The sequence below is a fragment of the Rattus norvegicus genome, chromosome 1 (assembly GCF_036323735.1).
Source record: "Rattus norvegicus strain BN/NHsdMcwi chromosome 1, GRCr8, whole genome shotgun sequence".
NCBI lineage: Eukaryota > Metazoa > Chordata > Mammalia > Rodentia > Muridae > Rattus > Rattus norvegicus.
The window spans coordinates 184,822,707-184,834,816 of record NC_086019.1 but is presented as its reverse complement, the minus strand read 5'-3'; the positions used below and the strand labels follow the sequence as shown (position 1 = coordinate 184,834,816).

The following is a 12,110-nucleotide window of genomic DNA, read 5'->3' as shown; positions in this document are numbered from 1 at the left end:
CTGTGATAGGCCATGAAGTACAAGCCAGATCCAGAGGCTGGCAGAGGCACAGCACATAGGTCTCATATCATGGGGCAGCATCCTAGTCACGGACTCACAAACACCGTACTTTGATATCAAACCTGTAAGGTGATTTATTGTCCTTTTCTTTCCTCCCCTTACTTCAAGTTGCTAATTATATTGGCTCCAGCAATGCTCTCTCTCTCTCATAGCATAAAAGGTCATATTCCTTATGACAAGGTCCCCTGCTAGGGAGGGACACTTTAGGAAAACCAGCTCAATGCAGAGTTGCAGCTTGGTGGCCGACCTCACTCTGCACACCAGACAGTACCTGGGACCTTACCTCAGACCCCAGCCTCCTAGCAAACTCAACCTATTATGGATTCCCAAACCCAAGGAAGGAGAGAGACCCCAGTTCACAGGAAATGAGAAATTTCCAGAAGTTACTCACTTAGGTACCCACTTCTAGCCAGACACACCTGAGGAGAAGTTTCTCCGGAGAGTTCTAGACACACCTGAGGAGAAGTTTCTCCGAAGAGTTCTACGTCCTTCCTCTCTCCCTGCCATACCATGAACCTGGGATGTGGAAGCATAGCCGTCAGTTAGCTCTCTAGTACGGCACAAGACTCATCTTCAGCTTTGTAAATTGTGAGGCTGAGCCTTGAATATTAGCCAAAGGGGACCTGGATGTCCGAGTAGCAGCAAAGCCAAGATTCTTCAGGGGTCCTCAGGGAGCAGCTATTCTCTAGAAGCCAGGATCTCTCCAGAAGGGGACCTAGATGTCCCAGTAGCAGCAAAGTCAAGATTTTTAGGGGTCCTCAGGGAACAGCTATTCTCTGGAAGCCAGCATCGATCGATCTCTCTCTCTCTCTCTCTCTCTCTCTCTCTCTCTCTCTCTCTGTCTCTCTCTCTGTCTCTCTCTCTCTCTCTTTCTCTCTCTCTGTGTGTGTGTGTGTGTGTGTGTGTGTGTGTGTGTGTGTGTGTGTGTGTGTGTGTGTGTATACACGAGCATGCCTATCGTGCTAGTCTGGAATCTTGTGGCAGCCATGGACATAAGAGACTATGCTTGGAATGCCCAAAGAAAGGCCTTAGGGTCGAGAGAAGCCACAATGACTGCTGGTCTTCCCTAGGCTCATCCTCAGTGCCTGGAGCTGTCTTTCTGTGGCAGCAAAAGCTGCAGCATCCCAGAGCCAATGCTACCGCCCTACACTGATGAGAACACACAGTGTTAGCCCACAGCCTAGGAGACACAGGCACTTAGAGACACCTTAAAGAGCGTCCGTGCCTCTCAGGATCGACTTTAGCCGGTGGTTAGAGGAGTTAGGATGGATGGAAGCTGTTCACTACACCAGAGCTTTACCGTCCTATGATTCACCACCATTGGTTAGCATCATTATAGGTCAGACGCCTGCTCCCAGTGATTGGTTCAGAGGTGCTCATGTGACGGAAGACATCACATGCCTGGTAAACCAGGGACTTCTACTAGAAGTGACTAGAAGAAGGGCAGGATCAAACATTTCTGGCAGGGTAGGAATTTAGGGCTGGGGCCAGGGCACCACTGAAGAAAGATGATGTGGGGTGGACCACAGAGCAAGAGGTAAAGAGGAAAATGAAGAGCTATGACCTCACCTCAGAGCTAGAAGTCAACTTACCCATCCCCTTCTGGATGTTCTGCAAATTACAGGCTGGCTCTGATAATCAATCTATCAATCAATCAATCAATCAATCAATCTCTGTCTCTGTCTATCTGTCTGTCTCTCTCTCTCTTTGTGTGTGTGTGTGTGTGTGTGTGTGTGTGTGTGTGTGTGTGTGTGTGTGAATGGTGAGAGACTAGACAGACTCCTTGGCAAGCAGATAGCTAGTAAGAGCTCTAGCCCATAGCTAATGAAAGTGGTGAACTCCCAAGATGGCACACTTCTGCCTTACCTTCCTGACTTGAGACAAATCTGTCTTTCAGCAGCAGGACCCCTGCAGATGCACTAGCTCAGCAAGTTCAAGGCCAGCCCGGGATGTGTAGTATAACCATTGCAGGCCATCTTATCTGTCCTCAAACTAACCAACCTAAACTCAGGAGGCTTTAAACCCACTACTCAAGAGACTGGATTGTTCGGGTTTCCAAGTACCCACTGTGCTGCTGCTTCTCTGTGCCTGCCCTCTCCGTGAATCTCCTCACCCCAACAAATACCATTCTTCAACTGCTGATTCTGTCTGTGGTGTTTGAGGCTTCTTCTAGCTTTTAATTCTTTAACAGGCAGAGAAAATTAACCCAATCAAGACCCCTAAACTGTATAATTGAGACATGATGATGACACAGGATGGGGACATGGGCATGCTATGCACCTAGAGGCTTTCTGCCTGCTGCACTCCAAAACTGTTCCAGAACTCAATGATACAGATATTATTTTTATATTTGTGTGCCCATGTGTAGACGGAGACCTAAAGACACCAGTCAGTGTCTTTCTCAGTTGCTCTCTGCCCTTTTTTGGGACAGGGTTCTCAGTGAGCCTAGAGCTCCCTGACTGGCTAGGCTGGTGGGGCAGTGAACTCCAGGGATCCTCTCTGAATTTTCCCAGCATCCTCGGTGCTCCCACTATAGGCCAAGATGGCTACATTCAGGTTTTTTTTTTTAATTAAAATCTTATGCACATAAGTATTTGCCTGCATGAATATTTGTACACCACGTGTGTGATTTGTGCTCATAAAAAGCCAGAAGAGGGTGTTGAATCCTCTGGAACTGGAGTTCGAGATGGTTGTGAGCTGCCGTGTGGGTGCTGAGAACCAAACCCAGGTCCTCTGTAGGAGTAGCAAGTGCTCTTATTGGTGGTCAAACCCCTACACCCAGCTTTTGCGTGGGTGGTGAGGATTTAAACCCCGGACCTCATGCTTGCACAGCAAGCACCTCCTCAACTGAGCCATCTCCCCCAGCCCCTATTTGCATATTAAAAGTACTAGAGAGCTTGGAGTACAGTTAGGTGGTAGATTAGCATTGTCTAGCCTTTACGTGGTCCCGGGTTCCATCTTCAGAATTACACAATACATCAAATAAAAACAAAACTGGGCCGGAGAATTGTCTTAGGGATTAAGAACACTGGTGGCTCTTGCAGAGGACCCAGGCTCAATTCCCAACACCCACATGGTGGCTCATAACCATCTCTAATTCCAGTTCCAGGGGATCTGACCTTCAAGGGTACCAGGCACTCACATGCAGGCAAAGCACTCATACACATAAAATACTAAAAACAAACAAAAAACAAACAACCCCCCCAACCCTAAATAAACAAGGCAGCTGGAGATACGGAATCACCTATTGTACACAAACTAACCCAATAAGCTCAGCTGCCCTTCCCTTCCCAATAAAATTTTCCTTGTAGCTGGGTTTGAGACCAATGAAGGGGAGAGGAGAAAGGAAAAAACAAACTTTTCTGAGTGCTGGGGTTGTGGCTCAGAAACAGAGCCCTTGCCCAATATATGCAAGGTTCTGAGCTCCATGCCCAGCACTGGACAAAAAGAATGGCTTTTCCTAAAGCACATGGTTAAAAACAGCAGCCTTGGGCTAGAGAGATGGCTCAGTGGTTAAGAGCACTGACTGCTCTTCCAAAGGTCCTGAGTTCAATTCTCAGCACCCACATGGTGGCTCACGACCATCTGTAATGGGATCCGATGCCCTCTTCTGGTGTGTCTGAAGACAGCTACAGTGTACTCACATACAATAAATAAATCTTTCAAAACAAAACAAAACAGCAGCCCTTTCCTGTCAGGGTCACTTGTCACGCCACTCAGATCACATAACGCCCAACTCTTGTGAACAGCCTTTGCAACTGTGAACAGGCAGCAAGGCCTCCCATTTCTAGATGCAACTGTAATGTTCCCAACTATTCCCAGGGGTACTCTCGGTGGGTATCACCATCACGATAGCATACGTTCCCTTCCCGCTGTTCCCTACCTATCCATTTCTGGAATTCTGGTTCTTCCTGCCTCACAGGGTCCTCAGAGCTGGGCTCACAGGCTGGGCTCACCATCACACCCTCCTTCTGTGATCTATGATCTTTCACCGTGGATTTCCTGCTGTGATAACAAGGCTTGGCCCCTCCCTACCCCCCCCCCTTTCTCTCTGCTTCCTCCACTCCCACAGGAGGCTCTGGATGATTCTTTAGGTGCCAGGCAGGAGCTTTCTGGCCAGCAGAGTTGGCAGAACACTCCTCAGAGGGTAGCATGAGGTCCTGCCACGTATTGACAGTGGGGAAAAATGGGCTTTTGATGCTGCAGAGGGATGAGAAAGAAGCAAAGACCTGGACTCCGATGTCCTCAACCTGACAGGATTTTCACAGAAGTAAGAGTAGCCATTCGTTCAAAGGTCTGGCTGCATGCCAGGTGCTGAACTAAGCAGTTCGGCACATGTGTGACAATGACAGGAGCCTCTGAGCCACAGGGGCTTTTCCTAGTCATCTTCCTCTGTCACTCCTTCCTACCCTGCTCTGCTTCCCTCTCTGAGGTGAATAATTTGACAGACTGACTACGGGTTAAGTGACTGCTCAGCTGGCTATGGCAAAGTTAGGACTTGAACTGAGATCTGTGTGTTTCCAAGTTCGAACAGATTACAGTTTACAGTCCTTTTTAATTTTTTCACGATTTGGTTTTCCCTCTTGAGGTCTCAACCGTGCCACTGGGCCACCAAATCCCCAGTGTCCATACGGGACACCTCAGTGTCCCATATGCTAGCTGGAGATGGCCAGCCTTTCTGTAGTTCGTTCCTGTGACTTGCACAGTTAGTTTGTGCCAGGCCTGGCACTCTGGGCTGCAGCTAGAGAAGTGAGACACCATTCCTCTTTGCGAATATTCACATGGCCTGGCCACAGAGAAGACTGTGTAAACACAGAGTGCATCCTGAAAAAGCGAGGCACACTGTATCCCTGGTGCGACCAGCCAGGAGTACACTATGTCCTGGGGACAGAAAAGCCTATAAGATGATTAAACATTAAAATCCAAAGCCCCCTTGTGCATGTGGCTCATTGAAGCTAGAACGACAATCTTTTCTGCTTTATGCTCTAAAATGTCAGCTGCAGATTTTAAAACAAAGAACGCTTGCATAATGGTGTGTTTGTATGGACAGAGTCCAGGTTGTAGCACGTGCATTTTCAGTAGAAATGAATGTTGACTTAGCTCCTGTCCTTCCAAACAGGTTGCTACTCCTGTTAGCCAGGAAGTTGGTATCTTTGCTCCTGTGGAATATATGGAGACTGTTTCCACAGAGAGGAGGGTCAGGAAAGGCTTGTGTGTGTGTGTGTGTGTGTGTGTGTGTGTGTGTGTGTGTGTGTATAGAAGCCAGAGGTCACTGAGTAACCTACTCTATCATACACCACCTCATTCCTTTGAGATGTGGTCTCTCACTGAAGCTGAAGCAAGGCTGGTAGCCAGCAAGCCCCAGGAATCCCTTTGTAGCACCCACCATGCCCAGGTTTTTGTGTACGTGCTGGGATCTAAACCAGGGTCCGCATGCTCACTTGGCAGCTCTCTTCCCCTCTGAGAACGGTTTCTCTGCCTCTGTGCTATTGACAATGAGCTGGTCCAATTCTTTTTCTTTCCCCACCTCCCCTTTTTTTTTGAGACCAGGTTTCTTCATGTAGCCCTGGCCGGCCTGGAATCCATCTGTAGACCAGGCTGTCCTTGAAGTCACAGAGATCCACAGACCTTTGCCTTCAGAGTGCTAGGACTAAAGGTATATCCCACCACTGCCCGGCCGAGCTGGTACAATTCTTTCTTATAGGGCAACATGTCCTATGGGATGTCAAACATTTAGCAGCATTAGTGATCTCCACTTACTGCCAGAGGCACTAGAAGCAGAACAATTAAAACTGACTCCAGATGTTGCTGTGAGGCAGGATGGAGCGGCCCCGGCTGGAGCCTGTTTGGTCATGTGAGCTGATGCAAAATGACTCAAGGTCTTTCTTGACTTAAAATTCTAGAGACAGAAGTCCGATGGGCTCCTCTTTCAGAGCCAGCAGCCTGAATCCTCAAACTGCTTTCCTTCTTGTCTTCCCATCCTCCTCCCATCCCTTCCCTTCCCCTCCTCAGTCTTCCTCCCTCCTTCATTTCCAGTGCTGAGGGCAGAATCCAGAGCCTGGCACACGCTAGGCAAGCGCTCTCATGATTAGCTAAACCCTAACTCTAAATACCTCTGTCCAGAGTTCCTGCTTCCTTGGTCACAGCTCTTTTTTTCTCTACCCTTCTACCTCTTATTGATTGATGGATGGATGAATGGATGGATGGATGGATGGAATTTTCAAGACAGGGTTTCTCTGTTTAGCCCTGGCTTTCCTGGAACTTGCTGTGTAGACCAGGCAGGCCTCACACTTAGGGATCTGTTTGTCTTTGCCTGTGGAATGCTGGGACTAAGGGTATGACAGTGCCACCATGCCTGACTTCTACCTCTTCTCTATAAGGACCCTGTAGTGTAGTTAAGGTAATCCAGGACAATGCCCCCATTGCTCCTCTCTAAGAAGTGTGATTTGCTGTATAAGGCCACACACTCCCAGGGGTGGGATATGGCCATCTTTAGCGGGGTTATTACTGTTGTCCTTGGTGTGTAACAGGAATTGTTATGCAGAGCCTAGGAAGAGGTGCCAGGGTGGAGGTGGGGGATGATAGAGGAGAGTAGGGTGGTCAGGATGGAATAGCAGCTGGTATTTTCCAGCACCAATTCTATGCCGGGCATGGTGGGACTGAGGCATGGCGGGACTGAGGCATGGCGGGACTGAGGAGCTGGTCTCCCTGAGTATCTACTGTTTGCTGTCTGCTGATTCGCAGGCAAGGAAATGACCCACGGAAGGCCTTCTAGGGGAGGGAAGTGCTGAGCTTGATCCTGCAGCAGAAAGACAGGTATGGCCCCTCTGAGTACTCTGAGGCACTCTAAGCAGCCAGATCTGGATGTGAGGGTAGGAAGATCTGGCAAGCTCATGTAAATGGTGACTGACTCTGGGCTTAGAAAACAGGAGTCTGATGGAGGAAGCTGGCGTGGATATCTTGGTTCTTTTACTTTGACATAAAGTGCTGTTTCTCTTCATTGTTGGCAATTTATCTGTGAGCCCTTGGTGCTGATACCATAGATATTAATGAAATCCTCACTTGATGCTTCATTTCCTGATTCCTGATGCTGCCCCTCCCCCACTCAGGAATTCATAGAACAAAGCGGAAAAGTGTTTGAGTCCCATCAACCAGGTACTGCACTGTATTGGTACCATAGGGCTCCATCCCATCCTGCTCCATTAAGTCTCATGTTTAGGACAGGGTCCACTCCTAACCGCAGAACCTGCTTCAGAGCCCTGGCCAGGGGACACAGAGCTCAGCCTAATTTGAGCTTTCCTTTCTTTGCTTTTCCAAGACAGGGTTTCTCCGTGTAGGCCTGGCTGTCCTGGAACTAGCTCTGTAGACCAGGCTGGCCCCAAATCATGGATCTGCCTGCCTCTGTGCCCCAATTAGAGGCATGTGCCACCACTGCTGAATTCTTAAGCTTTCAATTATGGGTTTGTCTGTGGCTTTTGTTTTTCTTTTGAGACAGGGTCTTTCATAGCCAGGTTGGCCAGTGACCTCAAACTTCTGACTGTCTTGCTTCTTTCCTCCCTAGTTCTGGGATAATGGGCATGATTTATGAGGTGCTGAGGTGAAACCCAGGGCCTTGTGCTTGTTTGGAAGCGCGCTATCAGGCCACATCCCCAGTCCTGTTTTTTTCATTCCAAAGAAACCAAGAAATGAGTCCAGTGCTCAAGACGCCAGTGCTGGGTGCTGCCTAGAGCAGCCTCAATTGGCTCAGCCAGAGACCGTGTGCCTCAGCATCTCCCACACCTTAGTGAAGCCCTGTGGTTGCATTTAGGCATACGAAATGTGGCCCAAATAACTTTGCACCACTTCCAGGCCCACTCAGCTGCTCACTTTCCACACCTTGGCCAGATTGGGCTGACGACATTTCCACATCATCACAGAACACCTGCCTGTACCTTCTCTGAGCTCCAGGGAGGACACAGGCTCCAACACCTGACACAGGAGTCCAGCACTGTGCCTTCCTTCAGTCACCTGCCTCGAGCTATTCTCCTTATTCAACCTACTGCCAACTTGTCCCCTGCCGAGTGATCCACTCTTCCATCACACCTGTTGACACAGCCCCTCCTTCAGACCTGCCTCGAGTCCCAAGAGGCAGATGCTATCTGCTTCATTCTCGGGGGTGGGAGGGTGGGGGGGTGGGGGGGGGGTGGGGGGGTGGCGGCTGAGGAACAGAGAAGTGTAGTGACTTACCTATAATCACACAGCCAGAAAGCTGGGCCTTTTAAATATAGTCTTTACTTCCTCAACTCACCCGGAGCAGCTAGGAACCTCCCCTGGGAATTACTTGGAAATGCAAATTGGGAGCCTCGCTCCAAGCCTCCTCAAGGAGACTCTAGTGTGGTCTAGCAATCAGATGCAAACAAGCCAGGCAGAGGCCGCTGATGTGCCCAGAAGTTAGAACCACAGCCTACACTCCCTCTGACTCTTCAGCCTGTGAAAAGTTTCTCTCAGCTTTACTACCGTACTGTAGTGACTCAACCCTTTTCTTCCTCGAAGCCTAGTTGCAAGAGTTTAGTGAGATATTCTTTATTTAATTTGTGGTGTGTGTGTGTGTGTGTGTGTGTGTGTGTGTACACGAAGGTGACTGAGGAAGTCAGAAGAAGACGCTGGATCCCCAGGAGATGGTGTGGCATGGTTGTGTCCACCAGATACAAGGCCAGGGCAACTGAGTCCCCAGGAGCTCTTTTCCCTTTCACCTCAGGGGAGAGTGCTCTCCACCTAGCCGGCCATGCTCCCCTCCCCCACACAGTCCCTCATCCAACAAGCTTAAGGCTCAAAGCCAGGATCATCCCAGGTGTGCACACTGTGGCACCCTGGGATCCTGAGTAACTGATTCCTGCAGCTGCCTCATAAGATACCTCCTCTCCTTCCACCTAAAGCCTCCCCAAAGCTGTTACTACTTGGTTGCTATGCTGGTCCTGAAGTTCTTCTTCACAATAGAAATTAAGGTAGAGAAGGAGCCCCGAACAACAGCTCGGTTCTCTGGGCACCCTACGTTCCTACACGAGGTTCCCAGGCGTAAATTAACAGCTGCTAGCGCTGTAGGTGACAAGACCTCTTGAGTCTGACCAGTGCAGGGTAAAAGGTTTGAAAATATGTTTGTGAAACAGCGTGGCAAGAGTCATTCAGGAAAGTGACAGCTAACGCGCTCTGACCCTGGTATTTCAAAAGAACCTAGGTATTTGGAACAAAGAGCCGACCCCCACCCCAGCCCCTTTCTAGCTCCCGCCTGCCTTTCCTTTCCCGGGAACTGTTGCCGCCGCAGAGAAGGATGAAGAGCTGTCTAAGGTCGAGGTTTGAACACGGCCTGGGCCCTCTCCTTCCATTGGTTTCATCCTCCTCACCGCGCAAACAGCACCTTCTCCGGGAAGTCTTCCCAAAATTTCACTCTTAACCCCCACACTCAGAGTCCTAGTTTACTTACTCTACATTCCCTACCTAGCCTCCGTGGGTCTGGGGGCCTCTTTGGACCTCGGCGTTCTCCTCCGTAAAATCTGTTCAGTGGTCCCAGCGCCCCCAAGGAGAATCCCCAAGTCAGATCTCACTCCTCCGAAATACACGCGATCAGTCACACACAGGGCGCAGCTGGGCAGGTTCCCCGCAATTCCCTTAACAGACACAAGCTAGATTTGGCCCGAGGCTTACCCGGGAGGTCCCCGCCCCCGCGCCACCAACTGCATATGAATGCTCAGCCCCTTGGCGCACAAGTCTCCAACGCCTGCCAACACCCCAACTCCCTCAACAACAATGCTGCAAGGGCGTATGCTGCACAGATCTCGAGATTCCTCGACTGAGGCTCGCACAGGCCTCTAGTGTGGGGGAACCTCGTGAGGGGAATGCTGCTTGAGCGCTTCAGAGGGACAGGCGGGTTCTCCGAGACACGAAGGAGAGACCCTGGCGGAAGCCCGCGTGCGCTGCCTGGTGCAACCCGAACGGCGCCCGCCCATCGCTTGCCAGCGTCTTTCATTCTTTTCTTTATAGGCGCAAATACTGAGCCCCGCGGAAGCTCTGCAACCAAAGAAGCTCCTTTCGGGGGGCCACTGCAGCTGGAGGCGCGGGCTCCCCATCCAGCCCGGTCACCTACCTCCCAAAGTGGGACAGGCGCGACAGCCGCTGCCCACGGCCGCAAGGATCCCGAGGAGCTGGCAGAGGCTGGCGGCCGGACGCTCCAGGGTGCAGGGCGGGAGGAGAATCCTGGGGTACGAGCGCACGCGACAGAGAGCCAGGCCCGCAGCCGCAGTGGGGTGCCTGGAGACGTCCGAGCGCTGGAGCGGAGCGCCGGCTGGAGCTGGGGCTGTTGTGGCTGGGGTTGGAGCCGGAGGCTGGGACCAGAGCTGGGGCGGGACCGACGTACGGGGCGCACGCCCGGGCTCACGTGGCTGCCCCGGGTGGCCATCACCTCCCTGCAGCCCTGCAGCCGCCGCGTTCTTTTGGCTCCCCCGCCTGTTGAACGCTTCCTGAGCGTTTGGGTCTAAAGCCGGTTACTGTGCCGCGTGAGTCTCTTTTCCGAGCAATAGCCTAAAAGGCTTTTATCAGAAAATCTTTAGAATTTCTCGACTTCTGTTTTGAAGAAACTTAAGACACTTTCCAAGAGAGGGAGGGGGAATGCAGGAGAGGGTGAAACAACAAAAATTGTGTTGAAAACTCAAAGAATCCAAATTCATGGTAAGCATATATGTATTTAATATTTACATAGAATATACAAATTTATAAATATAAGTGTAAAATTATAAATATGTGAACAATATATATAACCTATAATTTTGTTTAAATTTAATGTTTATATAAATATATATTTGGTTTAAATTTAATGTTTAATGTTTGACAATTCCAAATATTTCTGTCATTTTTACTTAATATCTTCATCAGGGCCGGGCAGTGGTGGCACATCCTAGGACTCAGGAGGCAGAAGCAGAAGAAACTTCGTGAGTTTGAGGCCAGCCTGGTCTACAGAGGGAGTTCATCTAGTCTGTGCCATTTATATTTGACAATTTGACACAAACCCAGGTCATCTGGAAAGAGAAAACGTCAACTGAGAAAATGCCTCCAAGAGATTGGCCTGTGGGCCATTTTCTTAATTGATGATTGATTTGGAAGGGTCCAGCTCACTGTGGGCGGTGCCACCCCTGGGCAGGTACTTCTGGGTATACTCTAAGCAAGCAGGCAAAGCAAGCCAATAAGCAGGGGTCCCCAGTGTTCTCTGCTTCAGTTCCTGCCTCAGGTGCCTGCCCTGACTTCCCTTCAGGACAGACTGACTGTATGCTATAAGCCGAAATAAACCCTTTCCTCCCCAGGTTGCTTTTGCCATGGTGTTTTATCACAGCACCTGACGGTCTGTAATATTGTGTTACTGGTAACAAAAGGAGTACAATTGCTCCTCCTAACTCTCATCATGACCTTCTCAGCTGTCCTCCACTTAGTGCACAGAACTCAGGCTAGGAAAATGACTTTTCCAAGCTTACACAGTAAGTGGGTAAGTGGCAGAGGCAAGGTTTAGTCCAGATCTTTATAGGTCTGTGCCCTATAAACTCTTTGGTGATTGAGAGCAGTAAACCTGTTCTCCTGGGGAAGTCAGGGCTTCAGACCTGATAGCATGAACATTCCCTGCAAAAAATTGACTCCTCCCACTTCTTTCCTGAGCCAGGGCCTTTCTACACAGCTCTGACTGTTGTGGAAACTCACTGTGTAGACCAGTGTCTCTGCTCTTGAGCTCTAGGACTAAAGGCATGCACTACAACACCAGACAAGTTTCATTTTCTTGATTAAGATCCCATGTTGCTACATGAACTCAGAAAGGCAAATGCTTCTTCCTGGAGCTTCCTAACATGACAGGCCAAAGGACTTGTGCCCCATCTAGCCTGCCCTTCTGGAAGATCAGCCCCACAGCATGGAGAGCTGCACCACCACTCCCGGCTAGATCCAGTTTTCTTTCTACTTTCCAAATAGATAATGACACTGAGTATGTTTCCCTGGACCCCTCAGATACTCATATGTTACTAAAGAACCTAGCAGTC

General features: G+C 49.9%; 2 protein-coding genes across 4 annotated transcripts in view; one reads left to right on the top strand and one right to left on the bottom strand.

The window, feature by feature from the left end:
* Eef2k (eukaryotic elongation factor-2 kinase) overlaps positions 1-10,397 on the bottom strand; it is a 63,629-nt gene extending 53,232 nt beyond the window's left edge. Inside the window, exon 1 of one of the 3 annotated variants that reach the window (NM_012947.3) lies at positions 10,181-10,397. The gene's annotated coding sequence lies outside the window, so the exon portion shown is untranslated. Of the gene's footprint in view, positions 1-9,534; positions 9,728-10,180 lie in introns of those variants that run through there. The other 2 variants (XM_039101738.2, XM_006230157.5) reach the window with 2 other exon arrangements.
* Positions 9,794-11,389, top strand: LOC102556194 (uncharacterized). The gene is made up of 2 exons (XM_063279604.1): positions 9,794-10,761; positions 10,966-11,389. The coding sequence occupies exon 1, from the start codon at positions 9,933-9,935 to the stop codon at positions 10,569-10,571; it is 639 nt and encodes a 212-aa protein (XP_063135674.1). The 5' UTR covers positions 9,794-9,932; the 3' UTR covers positions 10,572-10,761; positions 10,966-11,389.
* Positions 11,390-12,110: the final 721 nt, after the last annotated feature.